At 41.1% G+C, this 19,475-nt stretch overlaps 1 protein-coding gene across 1 annotated transcript in view; it reads left to right on the forward strand.

Moving 5' to 3' along the window:
• The first annotated feature begins 839 nt into the window (after positions 1–839).
• LOC137804133 (unconventional myosin-VIIb-like) overlaps positions 840–19,475 on the forward strand; it is a 19,242-nt gene continuing 606 nt past the window's right edge. Inside the window, exons 1-48 of the mRNA XM_068603176.1 lie at positions 840–851; positions 1,043–1,144; positions 2,223–2,375; positions 2,799–2,867; positions 2,981–3,096; positions 3,208–3,335; positions 3,488–3,630; positions 4,439–4,552; positions 4,640–4,793; positions 5,318–5,394; positions 5,578–5,697; positions 6,043–6,185; positions 6,276–6,486; positions 6,613–6,748; positions 6,836–7,002; positions 7,172–7,312; positions 7,911–8,069; positions 8,270–8,362; positions 8,597–8,691; positions 8,929–9,013; positions 9,146–9,247; positions 9,352–9,468; positions 9,539–9,817; positions 9,939–10,193; positions 10,270–10,425; positions 10,535–10,603; positions 10,712–10,836; positions 11,072–11,198; positions 11,355–11,474; positions 12,109–12,282; positions 12,859–13,086; positions 13,484–13,651; positions 13,845–13,962; positions 14,177–14,315; positions 14,442–14,611; positions 14,703–14,884; positions 15,216–15,325; positions 15,514–15,668; positions 16,521–16,674; positions 16,798–16,953; positions 17,429–17,534; positions 17,764–17,877; positions 18,186–18,276; positions 18,356–18,462; positions 18,565–18,750; positions 18,920–19,036; positions 19,134–19,217; positions 19,417–19,475. The exon at positions 19,417–19,475 is cut by the window's right edge and continues 55 nt beyond it. Coding sequence (XP_068459277.1) covers positions 840–851; positions 1,043–1,144; positions 2,223–2,375; positions 2,799–2,867; positions 2,981–3,096; positions 3,208–3,335; positions 3,488–3,630; positions 4,439–4,552; positions 4,640–4,793; positions 5,318–5,394; positions 5,578–5,697; positions 6,043–6,185; positions 6,276–6,486; positions 6,613–6,748; positions 6,836–7,002; positions 7,172–7,312; positions 7,911–8,069; positions 8,270–8,362; positions 8,597–8,691; positions 8,929–9,013; positions 9,146–9,247; positions 9,352–9,468; positions 9,539–9,817; positions 9,939–10,193; positions 10,270–10,425; positions 10,535–10,603; positions 10,712–10,836; positions 11,072–11,198; positions 11,355–11,474; positions 12,109–12,282; positions 12,859–13,086; positions 13,484–13,651; positions 13,845–13,962; positions 14,177–14,315; positions 14,442–14,611; positions 14,703–14,884; positions 15,216–15,325; positions 15,514–15,668; positions 16,521–16,674; positions 16,798–16,953; positions 17,429–17,534; positions 17,764–17,877; positions 18,186–18,276; positions 18,356–18,462; positions 18,565–18,750; positions 18,920–19,036; positions 19,134–19,217; positions 19,417–19,475 — 6,386 coding nt within the window. The remainder of the gene's footprint in view (positions 852–1,042; positions 1,145–2,222; positions 2,376–2,798; positions 2,868–2,980; positions 3,097–3,207; positions 3,336–3,487; positions 3,631–4,438; positions 4,553–4,639; positions 4,794–5,317; positions 5,395–5,577; positions 5,698–6,042; positions 6,186–6,275; positions 6,487–6,612; positions 6,749–6,835; positions 7,003–7,171; positions 7,313–7,910; positions 8,070–8,269; positions 8,363–8,596; positions 8,692–8,928; positions 9,014–9,145; positions 9,248–9,351; positions 9,469–9,538; positions 9,818–9,938; positions 10,194–10,269; positions 10,426–10,534; positions 10,604–10,711; positions 10,837–11,071; positions 11,199–11,354; positions 11,475–12,108; positions 12,283–12,858; positions 13,087–13,483; positions 13,652–13,844; positions 13,963–14,176; positions 14,316–14,441; positions 14,612–14,702; positions 14,885–15,215; positions 15,326–15,513; positions 15,669–16,520; positions 16,675–16,797; positions 16,954–17,428; positions 17,535–17,763; positions 17,878–18,185; positions 18,277–18,355; positions 18,463–18,564; positions 18,751–18,919; positions 19,037–19,133; positions 19,218–19,416) is intronic.

The following is a 19,475-nucleotide window of genomic DNA, read 5'->3' on the forward strand; positions in this document are numbered from 1 at the left end:
TGAGGTATGAAGTCCAACTTCTAACCTGACACAGTAGAAATGCCATTACACTTGTACCACCACACAAATAAGCCTAAAGTTGGTCCTTCAATACAAAAGGTAGTTAGTTAAATCTCATATTTCCATCTTTATTGCTATGACAGTTCGTGAGATGCCCCCTCAGATTTACACAACTGAGGTCCAAAGGCTGCACATAAATTACAACACTCGTAAGACTATGGTCAGTCTGCGTCATGGCCATAAAAATAAATACTTGTTTAATAACAATGTATGATTGTGCACGTTGTTCTGAAACAGCATCTAATTTTTATTTTTACATGACAGCGATTGATTTTTTGGGCAATAAACTGCGTTGCAGATTTCCCCATTAAATTCAAAAAAGGAATGTGATCAGCGTGTCCATGTGAGGATAAGGCTGATATGATATAACCTGTGTAAGATCAATTTCTCTTCCTCTTGCTTTCTGCTACAGCAGGTTCAAAGTCAAAGTGCCATAAAACTCAATCTGTCAGTCAAAGGCTTTTCCTTCATATTGAGAAGGAAGGATTCAAGAGCTCACCGTGACAGACAGACGCTCTCCAGCAGCCTCGAAGACTGGAAATTAATGAAGATCACCGAACAAAGGACTGATAGGTAGATCTCCTAATTGTTATGTGTTACATTACATGCTTTGTTCCCATTGTACAAGTGCTGTAACCACGACAGTGACATTGAGCAGCTAACGGCTAAACACTGTTCAACACAAGTTTTCTGTAATGCTAATGAGCTATTTTTTTAAAACTTTGCAACTCATTTTCTGAATTTCTTCATATAGGGGGTGGGAACGCTGAAAATTAGTGATGCTGAGAAAGGTAAGCTGAAAAACTAGTTACGAGCATAGCTTTTATAGATAAGATTACTGCCTACCAGAAAAGACTTCCCTGAACTCAGTTCAAGGAAATGGTGTTAACTGAAAGTTATACATCATAAATGTTGTATTCTGAGCAACATTAAAACACCAAAGTGGAATTATTAACACATGTATTGTGCTCTGTATTTTCAGGGGGAGTGGGTCTGGGTGGACTCTGACATTGGGGTCCCCATTGGAGCGAGGGTCAAAATAACACCATCTGGCCAGAGGTTACTGGTGGATGATGGGGGAAAGGTAAACACTTTTTTACTGGCTAGTTAAACAGCAAAATTAATATGTTGAAGCATCATAAAAAACTGTTTCAGCCGGGATCCACCTTTTTATTATGCCTCCTCAGATTGTCTATTTGTCTGACTTATTCTCACTAAAGTGATATCTCAAGAACCCCTTGAAGGACTTAATACAACTTGACGATTTGAGAAGGAACTAATTACATTTTGGGGGGGATTAAATGTGAAAGGTCAAGGTTACTGTAACATATTTTTGGCCAAAGCTTAATCATTTATATGCTAATTATGACAATTGACCCTTTGCTAAGACCCACAATCAAATCCAGACTAATCATAGCATTGCATCGGCCAGCTCTGAGTAGGATTTTTCAACAAACTCGCTCTATAGATTCTCATCAATTGTTCCAAATTTTCAGAATTTTCAGGCAAGTGGATTTAATCTCATGGCGAAACATTCTCTAATAAAATACTCGTTGACCAGAGAGGTTGGAAGGAGATGTATACGTTTTTTTAAACTGTGGAGCTGACGTTAGCAGAGAACGTTAGCTCACCATTGACTAGCATTAGCATATGTATGCTAAACAAGCTACCGAAGGTAAAACCGAATGTGTAGACATGCTGCTTTTTGCTTTTTAATGATTGTCACAGTGAATAAACATAGCGCCCACTGCTGCTCCTTAATTTCAATCACTTTCACACTGATCTGTAGCTTTTAGCTTTATCTGTTTAACCAGTTTTTGATGATGAATCAGTTTGGCATTCTGGGTATATCCTTCAAATGCATTTAGTAAATACTTCTATCTGCTAATCACTGAAATAATAATACATTTTTGTGTTAGATATTTATAGAGTCAGTGCAGTTAGAGACTGTGTGAGCTTCGTAGTAACATTAGCTCTGACAGCTTGAGGAAGTAGCAGCAGAGTGTGGGGCGCAAGCACCATTTTCACTTCAATGGGTAATAGGATGAATTGATAAAGTGAGGACATTTTGGGCAGACATGAACGTAAACTGCAACTTGTCTGTTTGGCGGAGGCATACTACCACAAAGTGGTAATTCTAGTTTTTCACTTTGACCTCCCAGGAGCAGAGTCTTTCCCAGGAGCAGGAGGCCTCTCTCAAGATCATGCACCCTACATCAGTGGAGGGTGTGGATGACATGATCAAACTTGGAGACATGACAGAGGCCGGCGTCCTCAGGAACCTCTATCTCCGACACAAACGAGGCGAGATCTATGTAAGGCACACACGCAAAACACGCAAACTGTAGTATGCCTTTGAAAGTGAGATACCTGCCACTAGGGGGGGAATGCATTTTCCATTTGTAAGTGCAGTTTCACCTGAAACATTTCTTGACAAGAGTCTTGACTTGAGCGTGATCACTGGAAAGTGTAGAAATACACACTGGATTGAAGTATCTTCGTTTAATAAGGTGATTGCTTTCAACGAAAACAAGCTATATTATTTCATGCTATTTTGTTGCATCATTCTTTGAAGGGCTCTTCATACAATTAGGTTTTTTATTTTTTTAAACAAAACCAAATTTGACATTATTCAATGAAAATTTTAAACTAAATCCTGGTAACCCATAATCTGGGTAAATTAAAATGTCCTACCTATTAAACATCTGTCTAACGCAGCCATTTTCTTCTGATTGTAGACCTACACAGGCTCTGTGCTGGTGGCAGTGAATCCATACCAGGATTTCCCTTTATATTCAGTTGACCAGGTGAGGCTGGAAGTAACTATAGAAAACAGCGCATTTCCTCTTTATCATCTAACTTTGAATCTCTTTATCATAGGTTACAATAGTGAATCATGTGTGTATCTGTTGTCCTTCAGGTGCGCTTGTACCATGGTCGAAAGCTTGGGGAACTCCCGCCGCACATCTTTGCCATTGCTGAATCTTGCTACTGTAACATGACACGTCACCTCAGGAACCAGTGCTGCATCATCAGGTCAGAATAAATCCCTCTGCTGTAATCTGTTGCTGCTAGGCAGACTTGAATAGATTAAGTATTCAGGTTTTTACTTTTAATCACCAATTAATTTGTTGTTTTTTCCCTCAGTGGAGAATCTGGAGCAGGGAAGACCGAGAGCACAAAGCTGATCCTGCAGTACTTGGCAGCAGTCAGTGGTGAGCTCTCTGAGCAGAAGATTGAACAGCAGATTCTGGAGTCCAACCCAATACTGGAAGGTACGACATCAACACAACTGTATTGCAATGACCCAGAGACATGCAGTTGCACTCAACAGACAGGCAACAACTGCCTGTTGTCACGCGTGCATACACAAGATATGGGGGAAAAAACAATCGGTGCTCAAACGTCCCTGTTGTGTCCCATGCAGCGTTCGGAAATGCAAAAACCATCCGTAATGACAACTCCAGTCGCTTCGGGAAGTATTTGGAGATCTTCTTCAATAAGGACGGAGTGATTGAGGGTGCTCGTGTGGAACAGTATCTTCTGGAGAAGTCTCGCGTGTGCCATCAGGTGAGTTAGCTCTGTCCAAACACCTATAGCTCCTCTTATCTGAGCAGATTTAAGCTGTTGATCTTTAAAGGCAGGGCTGGTAAGATAAACATGCTGTTATTATGGCCAACAATCTCTGTGTCCTGGAAAGTAAGTCAATCATTCCATGTTGCCTTTCAACTTTCTAGTTCACTGTACGGAGTGAAAAAAAAACACAAAACCATATGAAATGTTACGTGTTCTTTAACACCAGTGGTTCTCAAACTTTTTCTGTCTCGCCCCACTTCGGAGGAAGAAAAATGTTCGGGCCCCACCGCCCCAACAACATGGACACAAAATGGTCCAACTTTTTGAGACTCCTCCATCCGTGCTTTTTTAATTAATAGATTAAAGAAAATTTAAATAAATAACTCATATTTGGCAAAAAAAGTTACCAAGGAAACCGGTTGGATTCCTGTTTTCCCCGCATAGTTTCATGTTGAAGTGTCCTTGAGCAAGACACTGAAGCCCTCGTGCTTCACAGCAGCACAAAGCTCCTTAATTACAAAGGATGGTGAAATGTAGAGAATAATTCCCCCACTGTGTGATTAATAAAGGATTCTTAAAAAAATACAATAAATAAATAAATAATAAAAAAGTATTTTTTTAAAAAAGAATCTGCATCTCCCCCCGCACTCCACCTGTAATACCTCCACACCCCATTAGAGGGTCGCGCTCCACAGTTTGAGAACCGCTGATTTACACCCATATCACCAAAAAGGGACATGTTTTACACCTTTTAGTTCATCTTTTTGCAGCAATAATAGTGCATTTTGCTCCACAACATCAGGCCCTGGAGGAGAGAAACTACCACATGTTTTACTGCATGCTGGCAGGAATCACTGCAGAAGAGAAAAAAGCGTTGAGCCTTGGAGATGCGGAGGAATACAAATTCCTTTCTAAGGTATTCCGATATCTACCTGCAACTCATTTCGTCACCTTCTATCTACAGATAGTAAATCCTCTAAACCTTTCCTCTCATGTGCTGCAGGGCGGCAGCATCGTGTGTGAAGGCAGGAACGACGCAAAAGACTACAAAAGAATTTGTTCCGCGATGAAAATCCTGACCTTCTCAGAGAGCCAGTGTCGCAAAATTGTCAAGCTGCTGGCCGCCATACTACATCTGGGAAACATCTGCTTCGAGGGTGAGTGAATGCGTTTTAGATTTTTGTTTTTGTTTTAAAATACTAATTTTAATAATGTTGATTCAACAGAGTATAAGTAATATGAATAAACATATCTTATATTGTCATCTGTGATACATAAATGTATAAACGGCATTTTTTAAAGCAGCTGTTTGAGGTGAATTAAAATTCTAAACTTAAATCTGTATTCTGTTGGATAGATTAACCTTAAGCAATACATTCTATTTAATACGATCATCAGAGGTTTTGTATACAATAACTTCATCTGCAAAGTAATTACATCTGGTAAATAAATGTAGGGTAGTAAAAACGACAGCACCCCCCCCCTGATATGTGATGGAGTAGACGGATAAAGTAGCATCATTTGGAAGTACTCAAGTACAATACCTCTAAACTGTACTTGGTGGCATCACAACTTCCTGGTTTTGATTCCATGTCAATCAGCTCTCTTCATGTCCAGTCGTCCTCTCCACTGTCAAATACTTTAGGTCTTGTTGTTACCTTTGGTTTCCTGTTCCCACCAGCAAACACACAAAATAACTTGGAAACCAGTGACGTCAGCAAGTCGGAACACTTCAGCATGGCAGCAACAATCCTGGAGGTGGGCATTTTCTTTTCTTTGCTCCTCTTTAGTGAGTGTTAACACAACATGAGCGTCTGTATGTTTTTCACATTTCAAGAAAAACATACAGACTCTCATGTTGTGTAAACATGAACCAGCTGCGCCAACAAAAGATCTTCATTTTTCAGCATTAAATAAGAAGTTCTTGTTTGTTCTTTTCAGGTCCACAAGTCTTCCCTGGAGATGAGTTTGACCCATCGCTCCTTCATGACCAACAGAGAGAGGGTGACCAAACCTCTCAGCGCCGAACAGGCCTCTGACTGTAGAGATGCCTTTGTCAAGGTAATGAAGCCGGTGACAGTAAATCAGATTGTTGCATATTTCCTTATTTGATTCTAATTCTGGATACAACAAATTACGACAAATATTACCCTCTAAATGTTGGCTGTCGGATGACAATTCAGCTGAATGAGACTTTTTTACCTTTGATTGTAGAGAGAATAATGAAGTAGGACTTTTATAGCAACATTCTTTCATTTTAAAAAAGGGGAGGGGGCTGCAAGCAGAGCGTTCAGATAAAGGACTTGTTGGGACAGGAGGGATCCAGGGATTTAAACAAACAACCATCCAGTCACAAATATATTTCATCTCTTAATATTCCTCCATTATTTGTGGCCGATCTTTCAGGCAATCTACAATAAGTTGTTCATATGGATCGTTGGGAAAATCAACGGTGTCATCTCTAAGAAGATGACCAGCAACCCCAAATCCTCCTTCTTGTCCGTTGGCCTGCTCGATATCTTTGGCTTTGAGAACTTCAAGACAAACAGGTCAGGACATTTCTTCACACTCCCTTCAAAGCCGAGCGTAGCACAACTCTACGGTTCCCTAAAACTTGATGTAATTCTGTCGCTTCACAGCTTTGAGCAGCTGTGCATTAATTTTGCCAATGAAAAGCTGCAGCAGTTCTTCGTGAGCCACATCTTCAAGCTGGAGCAGAAGGAGTACCGGAAAGAGGACGTTGTTTGGAGTAACATCAAATTTAGTGACAATCAAAACATCCTGGACGTTCTGGCTGTGAAACCCTGCAACCTGTTGGCTCTTATCGATGAAGAAAGCCATTTTCCGAAGGTGGTGATGCCATATGCTGCATTGCTTTTTAGTCAAACAGTATCTAAGCATTTACCGTAAAACCTTCTATTTCAGTAAAATATTTCCACTTGTTTTTAATTTAAAATATTGTTTGGTGTCTCACAGGGCTCCGACTTCACTTTGCTGAACAAGATGAACCAGCAACACAGAGGAAACAAGGCCTACATCGCCTCCAAAAGCGAACACGACACTGACTTTGGCATTTGCCACTTTGCAGGCAAGGTGCACTACGAATCCAAAGGTACAGAGGCAAAATGAAAAACAAGTCAAACGAAAGACTAAATGCGTAATGTGAGGTTCTTTAGCGATGCTATTTTTTTCTGTTTAGGGTTCTTGGAAAAGAACAGAGATGCCGTCAGTTTTGACATAATCAAGATGGTGGAAACGTCCACCAATAAGCTGCTTCGCCAGATATTTGAGAGCGAGCTTTCAACCAATGGTGTGAAGATTACTAACAACAAAAAGATCATCATGACACCAAAGAGCTCTCTGCGGGTATGAAAGTTTAACCTCATCAGCATGCCCTTTACTTTCACATTGCTACAAATATTGTTTTGATGGATTTTTCTTGTATTGGGATACAGTGGACAAGCATTGACGGTGACGTTATTGCCAATGACCACATATTTTCCACATCTGAGTCTCCTCTCTTTCGTCCGCGCAGGCTCACGTTGACAACCGTAAACAGGTGGTGACGCTGAGCGGTCAGTTCCGTCAGTCTCTGGACTCCCTCATGAAGGCTTTGTCCGCCTGTCAGCCTTTCTTCATCCGCTGCTTCAAACCCAACAATGAAAAGCAGTTTGAGGTGAATTATCTTCCATAAACAAATGAGACAAAGGGTGGAGAAAAGTTGCATTAGTGTTTGTGCAAGTGGTTACAAAAATCAAAGACATTTCCCCCGAAATCTTTTTGTTTCCTAAAATTATGAAGATGTTACTTTGAGTCTGTCTACATTTGTTTTTTTTTCTCCTTTGCCTTAGCTGAAGAAGATCAAATTAGTTTTCCGATCTGCCGTTCAGCCCCCCTACCATCTGTCCTTTACTGGATAAACAACAAACTCTTCCTGTTTTGTGCCATAAAGTAATTTGACCAAATTTCCGGAGAAATATGACCTGCTAAATTATGGATGGATTCAGTCATTCGGTCCCCAGAGGATTCATTATCTTTACTTTACTGCTTTGCAATCCCCCGAGTTTTCTTATTGTGCCATTAGCAAGTTTAAATACTGCATATCCTTTGAAATATCACAACAAATATATATCTATAATGTTTTTCAAATATATGATGTGATCATATTAACATTGGACTTGATTATGCTGGTTCTGTCTATGAAGAAAACAATAATGCCACTCTGTCCCGTGGAGACAGAACATACAAAACGCCTTTAATGTGCTCTCCTCTAGGCGTTTGACAGAGGGCTATGTATGCGCCAGCTGAGGTACTCGGGCATGATGGACACCATCCGCATCCGGAAGCTGGGATACCCAATTCGCCACACCTTTGTGGAATTCCTGAAGCGCTACAGGGTGTTCCTGAAGACGACCGTCTGTGACCCCAGAACCGTTAGTCGTGATGATCATACCTTACAAAGATTACATAAAATTCTTTGTGTAATCTAAAATGTTTTTGCTCACTGTCACTCAAGATAATAATGTTCATGCGATTGTGATGGCCACATGATGGTTTACTTCTTTATCGCCTTTCCCCTGGAGGAATTTGGGATGTCATTAGTGTCTCTTCAGCATCTTTATTGTCTCCCCAGGAGACAGCTGCTGCCTGTTGTCAAGCCATCTGCCAGACCGTGTTTGAAGATGCTGACGAGTGGAAAATAGGCAGGACCAAGATCTTCCTCAGGGTAAGGAAAACGTATAATTCAAACCATGCTGTACCACAGCTTTACTGTATCAATATCTATATATCAATATAGTCCAATATCTGTATATATATATATATATATATGTGCTCTGTTATGTTTTTATAAGATTTGGATAACGTAATCTTGGAACATTATGGCATTTGATTGCAACAATGTTTTTTCTGAATGAATCAGAAAGTCAAAATTAGTCCTTTTTTTCCCTTTTTATTTCAGGATGCACATGACGCCATCCTGGAACGGCTGAGGGAACAAAAGCTCAGCCGGATGGCTCTTGTGATCCAGAGAGTCATGCTGGGATACAAAGACAGGTGCAGCTTCTAAAAAGAGTAAAATGTGGAAATCACATAGACATAATGAACTCAGGACTGAACGAGGTCATGGGTCTTTTTCTTTTTATCTCAAAAGTACTACTGCACTGTTGCTACAGATTGTGTTATTTTATTGAGATACATGCTTTCAGATGAAATATGGTGTCACATAAAAAGGTGTGTGTGTGTCGTAGAGTGAAGGACATTTTTTTTAATTTACTTTTGCTTATTTTACAGAAAGTCTTTCTTGAAGAAGCGGGCGGCAGTTGTGGTGTTGCAGAAGCACTGGAGAGCTCACAAACAGAAGCTAATAAGAAGAAAGGTCTGATGCTAAAACAACCTGTTATGGAACGCAGAGCGCGTAGCTGACGCCATGCTCTCTCTTTGATGTTTGCTATAACTTATCTGAAGTCGAGTGACCTTTGTTCTTTGTTTCCATTGTTGCTCCAACCAGCTCCTGAATGGCATCTATCGGCTGGCATCAAAGATCCGTAGTCGTAAGCTACAGCTCCAGTACAAAAGACAACGAGAAGCAGCACTCACCATACAAAGCCAGGCATGTACTTTTCATATTGGATTTGGAAGTGGAAATCCATTTTAATGTTATATTTGCAAATCAAACATAAAACAATTGTATCTAATCTTTCTGATGAACTGTAGGTTCGAGGCTACCGGGTGAGAAAGGACTGGAAGCGGAAGAGAGAGGCAGCCATACTGCTCCAAGCTCACAGAAGAGGAGTCCTGGCCAGAAGAATAGCTAAACAGATGAGGGATGATGTAAGAGCTGAAAGTCTTGAAACTAGAAAATAACATAATCAATGTTAAGAAATAGGCGTGTTGTATAAAGCAACCTTCTCACCTCCTCTTGCTGTATCGTATCTCCACCCAACCCACCTACCAGGCCTCCCTTTTGCTCCTGGCCAAAAAGAACCAAGAGAAGATTGCTTTGGAGCTTCAGCAGCGACTGAACATCATCGCTCAGTCATCACCAGCCGATAAGGAGCCCGATGAGGAGCCCGAGCCAAGTGTTCAACAGGATTCAGATGACGACACGTATGATCTCCAGCCCACGCCTCCTGTGGAAGTGGTCAAACTGGAAGTATCACCACCATCAGATGAATTTGAGGTGAGGCATAATTTCCGTTGTGTAATCCAGTAATGTGACATTAATACATGTTAGCCTTTTATCATGTCTTGAATTTACCGACTGAATCCTTCAAGTTAATTATAATATGGCTGGTAAATAGAAGGACAACACACCAAAGCCGGTGGAGGAAACCACAGTTGAGACAACACAGTTGGAAATCATCGCCGCAGCCTCACTCTCATCAACCCCTACCCCGTCGCTGGATGAGGACGACGACGAGTATGACGACGGCAGTGATGAGTTTTCCTTCTTCAAGTTCAGCATCCTGAACTTCCAGAGCAACACCGGCCACACACACCTGAACCAGAGACTCAAGCAGCCGCTTCTGTCCCACGATGACGAGGGCGATGCACTGGTGAGCAAAGATTTCCATCTTTCGCCAAAGCCCGCCCCCCTTGTTTCGCCTCATCTTTTCTTCATTTTTCCTTCAGGCATGTCTGACTGTGTGGTGGATTATACTGCGTTTCATGGGGGACATACCAGAACCAAAACATGTGGACGCAATGTCTCAAGCATCCAGCACCATCTCCCGTCATTTACCTCAAAGACAAGGCCGGAGGCTGAGCAGCCTGGTGGGACTGGACCAGGTAACACATTACAAACGGCTTTTTTTCTGCTGTTGTATAATACAGAAGATCCCCTTGGATGTCAAACAACAGTCATCACTCTCTAATCATCACATTTTTTTCTGAATAGAAAATACTGCGGAAGAACAAGAAAAAGCTTGGAGGTGGAAACAGAAAAGCTTCTGTCATTCCAGAGGAGGTCAGGACTAATGTTGCTATGATATTCATCACTCTCTCATTATATCTGCGTTGATTCATTATGAGCGTTATATGCTAATTTGTTCTTTTTCTTCCCATTTTTTTCCAGCCAGAGAACTTCACGGAGGACGAAGACATTTTGATCGGAGAGGGCCCAACACTGGATCGACCCCTTTCCTCTTTGGAGAAAATACACATTATCATCGGGTTCGCTCTATCGAGACCAGACATAAGGTAGAGGTGGGAGGATTGCTGACATGATAGGGAGAAACAAACCAATATGTTCGTATACAGTGGAGCGGCATTGAGCAGCCTTATAACACAAGATTCATACTAGTCCAATGTGTTTCTTTTATTCCATCATTAACATTTGAACCGCCTTCTGAAGTCCTGGAGGTTCTCCTGCTTCTTGTTGCATTCATTGTTCAGTTCTTCTTGTACTCTAATACGGTCTTGTTCATCTGTGCAGGGATGAGATTTACTGCCAGATCTGTAAGCAGCTGGTGAACAATAAGAACAGGAAAAGCCGTATGCAAGGTTGGCTCCTTCTTTCCATCTGTCTTGGAATCTTCCAGCCCACAGACCTCTTTGTAAAGGTCAGTCTGCAGCAAGCATTCAGTAAAACACCTGAATGTTGTGTATGTTTATTGCAACAGTCAAATGTCCTGGGTCCGCTCAAACTTTTCTTCCTTTAATATCTTTATGTGGTGGTGTATTCTATTGATCATACAATATTCTTCTCTGTTCCACAGTATTTGGAGAGTTTTGTCCGTAAAGGTCCAAGTGGTTACGGAGAATACTGCACAGAGCGGCTGCGTCGTATAATAGCCAATGGAGGAAGAAAAGAGTTGCCCTGTTGGATAGAGGAACAGGTAGAAACGCTGAATCGCATGTTTTTTTGTCTACATCATCTCTCAACATTTAAACAAATTCATTGTTGAATTTTTTTTTTCATGAGCAGCACTCCTCGCCTCATTCATCTATGAAACTTTAAAGTATTAAATTGTCTTCTTGAATTTCTATAAGCATTTGGATGATCTATTTTTCATACTGTGTTGTCATTTCATATTGGTATACGGTATATGACGGTATGACGGGGTATGGTAGACTCAGTAATGTTAATTATATAGGCAGTACGGACACGTCAGTGGACAGATCATTTACAGGTGACGGTGGCAGACTGGCAAATGAATAAAATCATGTGGCTGTCAACCGCTTCTGTAGTTGAAAGAAGAAAAATCCATGATACTATCCAAATAGAGGATTTTTTTTCTTTCATTGCTTTTTCAGCTCAACTGCCTGTTCCACAAGTGGAGACTAACCTCTGGTGGCGCGTGCTGTGCACTACTATAAATCACATTCATTCAGCATCATAGAATATGAAGCATCTGTATTTATGATCACATCGAAAATCATACCATCAGGATTTCTAAGTACCTTGGTATACCTTAATACCACCTGGGCCTAAGTTCAATCCAGTCTTATCTTTCTTCTCCCTACTGACAGGCTGCCAAGTCCAAGGAGCCCATAGATGTGTCTGTGACTGTAATAGACGACCGCACTTTCAGTCTACAGGTGGACTCGGCCACCACCTCTGCTGAAGTCTGTCAAGCTGTGGCTGACAAGATTGATCTTCAAGACACATATGGGTTCTCCCTGTATATCAGTCTGTATGAAAAGGTGAGCTTTACTTCCTCATCTCTTGTCTCGACGTATCCATTCAGACCTTCCCCCCACCTCAAGTTGCAAACAGAAGGTCCATGCTTTTGGTTGTGAGTCTGTGAGTCCAGTGTTTGAATATGATTGAATCAGTGCTAAAGTCCAGTTCAAGAGATTGTAGAGAATGTGATGGAAAATGTTGTTGAGTCTTTTTAAGCAACGTTATACAGAGTTACTGTGAGGATGCACTGAAGAGTGACTCTTCATATATGCATTTATACCAAGAGAGGAAAGGTGGAGGCTACAAAAGAACATATTGTTTCAGGTTGTGAACAAAGGGATTGGATCAGTGTGGGAATCAAAACATCTAGAAGTCCTCGTCCTGCCCTTGATTTATGACCCGTCCCCACAAGTGATTGATTACCTGATGCCGGGCACGGGGGGGTGGTATGCCATTAGCTTTGTAAACTTCCCAGTCCCCGACTGCAGGAAAGAAGATGATTTGCATATATAACTTCACAATAGAAAGATAAAATAATACTAAGAATATAACATTCCCATTACAAGCACCACACTCACGTTGTCTTTCATCTCCAGATGTGGTCTCTGGGCAGCTGTGGGAAGCATGTATTGGATGCAGTATCTCAGTGCGAGCAGGAGATGAGGAGGCAGGGCAAGCAGGAGAAGGACACCCCCTGGACACTTTCCATCCGCAAGGAACTGTTCACACCCTGGCATGACTGCTCAGTAGACCCGATCAGCACAGATCTAATCTACCGACAGGTTATCAAGGGGATCAAGATTGGAGAGTACACCAGTGAGAAGGTGAGGCTCAGGAGTGAGAGGCCCATTTACCTTTTACATACTTATTATAACTTCATTTCTGATGTGAAGCCAAAAGAAAGAACCCAACATTTGTATGGTCACGGGTTGAATTTTGTTCGTGAAAGATGTTTAATATTGAAAAAGCACAAGATTTGTACCCCTAAGTCCTCTTTTCTCCATCTTTCTATATGGTGACGTAACAGTTCTTCAACAGGCTAATCATATCTGCCCTTTAGTATCCCACAAGGAAAAAATAACAATATTGAGGTTAGCATCTTAATGTTGCTCCTTATCTGCTAAATATGTAAATTAGCGACTGTTGCAGCGTGTTACATGATTTAAATTACCAATCCAGAATAACCAACTGTGTCTATTAAAAATGTATTGCATCTCTCAGGAGGATGAATACGTCCAGCTGGCAGCACAGCACTATTACATCAAGTTTGGTTCTGCCTACAACAAAGACAACGTCCAAAGGGTGGTGGAGGAATGCATCGCCACAACGCTGATTGAGAGCAAATCTATGACAAAGTGGATCCAACTCATCAGCGCAGCGCACTTAACGGTATAGTGCAAACAATAGGACAAAATGAGACACTTAATACATTTCATAGACATACCTGGACCCTAAGACTAATTTGTGCATGCCATGTGTAATGTACTAAATTATTTTTCAAGTTTTTAGTTTTTGGGGGGTTTCATAATGGTGTAATAACGGTGAGTCACCGCTGGCTAATTCTTACCTGTTGATCCTCCAGGGTCCTTATGTCAACGAGAAGCCGAAAACAGACAGCGTAAAAGGAGAACTGGTCAACAACGCCCAACACGCATGGCCCCTGCACTTCTCCAAATTGTATGAAGCTACATTGACGTCAGGTCAGTCATCATACACCTTATATTACCTGCAGTATTTAACATGCAAACTAAATTTGAAAAAGGTCAAAAAAAAACAAACATATTTTTTACTACAGATGAATGTCACCTATGCATGTTATTCATATGTGTGTGCATCCCCACTGAAGCTTACCAGTTACAATTTAAGAAATGGCAGAACACTTACAACCCTGCGTCTGAAACCTTGCATTCCTATATCTGTCCACAGGACCTCCTTTGCCCAAAAGCAGATTTGTTGTGGCTCTAAACGGGACTGGCATCTTCTTCATGGATGGCAGAGACAAGAGCCTCCTTGATATTCCTTACCTAGAAGTAAAGAATGTACACATGATTAGGTATGGAAAATCTATGTTTTTAGGCTGATATAATATGTTTTGTGTTTAATGTACTTCCCTTGCAAAAACCTTTAACGGCGTAAAAGTATCAAACAAATAATACTTTGATGTACATAACCTGTCTAGTGACAGCCAGTTCCATGACTCTGAGTCACTGAGTTTGGCAACAATCAAAGGAGAGTTTGTCCTGAAATCTTATGACACTGCGGACATGGCCGCACTTATTGAGGAAAACCTGGATGGGCTGAGACAGCGCTCAGTGTACGCACTAGCTCAACACGATGCCAATAGACAAGGTAAGAGTCTACAATATTAGTCTCAAACACACATGCAGTCTATTTCATCCCATTGTTGCACAAAAAACTTGTTTTTCCTTTCCTTCTACAGATGACCCCATGGTCCTGGTTTGTAAACGAGGCGACCTTCTGCTCGTAGAGAAAGATGAAGAAGGTTCTCCTGATAAGAACTGGATGAACGTTATCAACCAGCGGACCAGTGCCAGCGGTGCGATCCATAAGGATACAATGCAGTTTCTGCCGACTCTTGTGAAGCCCACTGACGCTATGCTGGTAGAGTTATCCATCTTTTATTGTAAAATGTATATTTTTCACCATTCAACTTATAATGAATGAAATAATGAAATGAATTTTTAAATCAGTATATAGAAATGGTAGCATATACAAATATAGCCTATACATATTTGGGGGTATTTACATAATGTATCAAAACCTAAAGCCAAATTTACAAAAAACATGAATTCAATATATTCAAGTCTACATGCACATGCAAATATTGCTTAGTGATCTTTCAGGTCTATGGATGCAGCATTGGATCCATGAGTACGATGCCCCTGTAAGCCCCTGTTAAGGTGTAACTAATGACCTGCCTCTGACCCCTCAGGATCTGCTCAGTCCGGGCCAGAAGAAAGCTTCAACCGCACAAAAAGAGCCTCTGAGAAACGAAACAGTGGCTCCTACCTCTTTAAAAGAGTTTGCATTTGATAACTTCAGGTATTATTATCATATGAGTTATGTATAGTCATTTTTTTATTTAAATTATGAAAATGTCTAGAAATACTACGTCAGAATCATTACAACAGTTGCTTCACTCTATATGAATTCCTGGTTGTTTTAAGAGCAACAACATATCAGGAAGAAAGCAGGACTGATGTGCTCACACAGTTTGCTCCATGTCCCAGGCCGGCAGGTAAAGATGCCGGTCGACAAGGTGCGTCCAAAGGGGTGATCAGGGAGAAGCTGTGGGCGAGCACCAGAGAGCCTCTCAAACAGCCCCTAATGAGGAGCCTGGTCCACAACTCTGATCTCAGCGCCCTGGCCTGCAGCACCTTCACTGATATCCTTAAAACAAATGCTTCCCGTTTGCAGCTGAGGACAAGTTTTGTTGGCGGGTCCACTCACATTACTGTATCAGTAAAAGCTGAATCATTTGATAATGTCGACCTTTGTTATCACCCCAAATTCTGAACTGTATTCTGTTGCAAGGATTTTCTCAGAGTTTTGCGAATGTCAAGAAAACGCCTTTAAATGAAAACGTCAGATACCAATGTTGTTTTCACTCACGATATTGTTGATTCCACCCAATTAACTGCATGTGATCTGCAACCTTTTTTTTGTAGGAATAAGTCACTCCAACAGGAGTGTGAAACATATTTTACAGCCCAATTTGATCTCAAGTGAGCCGGACCAGTAAAGCTATTGCATATTAACCTATGAATAACAACACCTCCCATTTTGTTTAATTCTTTTAGTGTAAAGAGATTGAAGTATAAAATAAAATGGATGAACAATGTATTTACAAAACAGCAGATGTGGTACTAAAAACAAAAACCTCAAACAATTTCTTGTTTCTGCTTTCTGTTACTTACAATTTCTTGTATTTTTGCCCGATATATTGCCGAAATTACATTCCTTGAGCACTGAAAGATGCTCTGAACATAGCAAGCACACTGGCTTCTCACTTACCACTATAAAGAAATAAGAGCTGGTCTGTTCTTTCTTGAAAATAGTATTTTTATACTGAACAAAGTCCCAAAATGGGCCAATTTTGACTTTCTTTAAGCAGGCCGGTTCTCGCCGTCGGGCCGTATGTTTCACACACCGGGTCTGGAACACAAAAGGAACTATGCGATGCAGAACTTAGTCTTGTTTTGTACCATCTGTGTGAATCCTTAACCATGGCTGCCACCTATCCTGAAGTACATGGGCGACTACCCCATCAAACATGCTCGCAGTCCTTTAGAGCTGACTGACCAGATCTTTGGTCCTGCCACCCAGCATGAAGCTCTGCAGGACGAGGTTTACTGCCAGATTATGAGACAAATGACCAACAACAGCAGCAGGTGCTCCCTCCATGTGTACTTGTGTAAATTAAAGCATTCACACACAATCAAGAGCTTACATGTATAATCCTCGATGATTTCCCACCCACCCTCTTTGCTTTTCTTGCTCTCCCTCACTCTCAGGTTGAGTATGGAGCGTGGGTGGCAGCTCATGTGGCTGTGTTTGGGCCTGTTCTCGCCCAGTCAGAAATTGATGAGACACACTCAGCGCTTCCTGGAGTCGCGGCCCAGAGACCAGCTGGCTCCTGCCTGCCTGAAGAGGCTGTCCGGTGTGGGCAGGTCAGGCGAAAGTTAAATACAGAAATGAAAAATAATAGATGTAAAATGTAATGGGAGGACTGCAAGCTGTGCAAGGTGTTTGTTACTGGTAGTTAGGTCAAGAATGTATAACTCGTGACTATTTGAAACTGATAGTCCATATTAAGGAAATAGTGATGCTACTGAACTGACAGTAGATTGTAATAAACTGTATTTTTTATATTATTTTCAACAAGTTAATATTGGATTCACGTGTGACGGGTTGAAAGAGTGTTTGAAATGTATTGAACAGATGCCAAGATTGTCTTACTTTGAGTCTGTAGTATGTGTCAATCTCCAAGAATGTTTCATCCTACAACTACCATAATGCAACTTGGCAGTGTCTTCAAAGGTTATCTTATACTGTATTAGTCATAAGGAATGGGAATCATCTGCGCATGTTCGTAAATCACAATAGTGTGTTCAATACATGTATTGGATTGCTTTGCACCCTCAGTAAGGAGCCCAGGAAGCTTCCTCCCCATCCGGTGGAAGTGGACGCCATCCAACAGAACAGCACCCAGATCTTCCACAAAGTCCACTTCCCAAATGACACAAGTGATGTAAGACACACCACTTGCCTCTAAACACTGTTTTGTAACGGCGCTAAGCTCAGTATGTTTGTTATTATATTATTATGGGTCTATCCATTCGTGGGCAATTTTTCTCCCACATTTATTTTTCAACATGAGGTTCTAAAATTACTTCCAATTTCCATATTTAATTATGATATCACAATTCGTTTGGATATCAGTCAAAGTTTATATTTGTACTGTTCTTACTGCTGTGCAGATATTTGAGGTGAAATCGACAACCACAAGCAAAGACCTGTGCTACAGTATCGCCTCCGAGCTCCATCTGAGCTCAGCTGAAGGATATGGCCTGTACCTGAAAACACCAATCAAGGTGGGGTTGGGCAATATTTCTGCAGAAGTTTGTTTGTTTCATTCTTCTTTTTTTTTTTTGCCATTCATAACATTGTATTTTGAAAAAAAGATATGTTATATTGATTTATACATGGCCTCAGAAGATATGTTGTGCTTTGGTTTGCATTGCTCATATGACTGATGATGATGAAAAACTTTGAGACAATGTCTTCAATTGAGATCTCATCTACACTTGTGAATTAACACTCGCAGTTAGTAACAGGAGCCACCAAGGCTGTACTTCAAACCCGTTCAAAATACTGATATTATTCTGTTTTCACTTCTTAGGTCGTAAGCTTGGAGGAGCAGAAATACTTTTTTGACAGTTTAAGGCAGAATTCAGAGACTGTTAATAAGAAAGGAAAAAAAGGGAAAGAAGGTAATGCTTCATACTGACACCTTCATGCTTTTATAGTTAGTAGTTTTCAAAAATGGATAATGGAGGTTTTGTATATTAGGCATCCCGGCCACTATGCCCTACCGGGTGATCTTCAAGAGGAAGCTCTGGTTCAATGTGAGCCCGGGGAAGGACCTGATTGCAGACCTCACGTTCCATTTCCCACAGGTGTGCAACCTCAACATTCTCTTCATTCTGCTGGCTTTTACTCTTTTGCAACACGCAGAATTGTCTTGACACACAAGGCCTTTTTTTCACTGCCACATGTAGGAGCTGCCCAGGTACCTGCGGGGATACCACAATTGCACCAAAGAGGACATGGCCAACCTGGGCGGGCTGCTCTTCAGAGTCGAAGTAGATTCAGACCGGTCGCAGTTTGTCATGATCCCCAGAATGCTGAGGGAGCTTGTTCCTGCTAACCAGTTAAAAAGCATGTCCCCTGAAGAATGGAAGAAGGTAAAGGAAGGAACATGAAGGGGCAGGGCAGAAATGTATGACAATTCCTCTTCTAAAAAAGGATCTCTTTCGAAAAAGCACGGAGAGAAAACTGGCTTTTACATGAATGTGTTTAAGTTAATTGAAGTCCACTGAGTTTTCTATCTTTGCTTTTTTTTCCTTTTTGCAGCACATCATCTCTGCTTATAACAGGCAGAGTGGTATCACGGTGCAGGAGGCCAAAATCGCCTTCCTGAAAGGCATTGCGAGTTGGTCAACCTTCGGCTGTAGCTTCTTTGAAGTTAAAGTGAGTCATCAGGATGGAATGAAAGCCAAGTTGGCAGACAACAGTTGGAGGACGCTCTTTTGCCTCATTATGATTTCATTTGCATTTGACTTTGCAGCAAACTTGTGAATCTAGCTACCCGAATACAGTTTTGATCGCCATCAGCAAGCAAGGGGTTAGCTTCACAGACCCAAATACAAAGGTATGTTTTACATTACGGTATGTGTACTAATAAGTCTCTTTTTCCTTATTAGTAATAATATAGTCATGTTTCTTCTTAGTATTTGATTTCAAATCTACTCTGTTCCATGTAATCTCAGTATATAATATATTTATAATAACCGATTGGCGGATGGAGGATTACATCTTAATGTATCTTAATCATACTGTAAATCTTTTAGGAGCTGCTTGTCATGCACCCATTCAGCCGCATCACAGATTACCAAAGCGAAGGCGGCTA

This window comes from Clinocottus analis, unplaced genomic scaffold, assembly GCF_023055335.1.
Source record: "Clinocottus analis isolate CAN_PGR_092001 unplaced genomic scaffold, fCliAna1.0.p SCAF_11, whole genome shotgun sequence".
NCBI classification, from domain to species: domain Eukaryota; kingdom Metazoa; phylum Chordata; class Actinopteri; order Perciformes; family Cottidae; genus Clinocottus; species Clinocottus analis.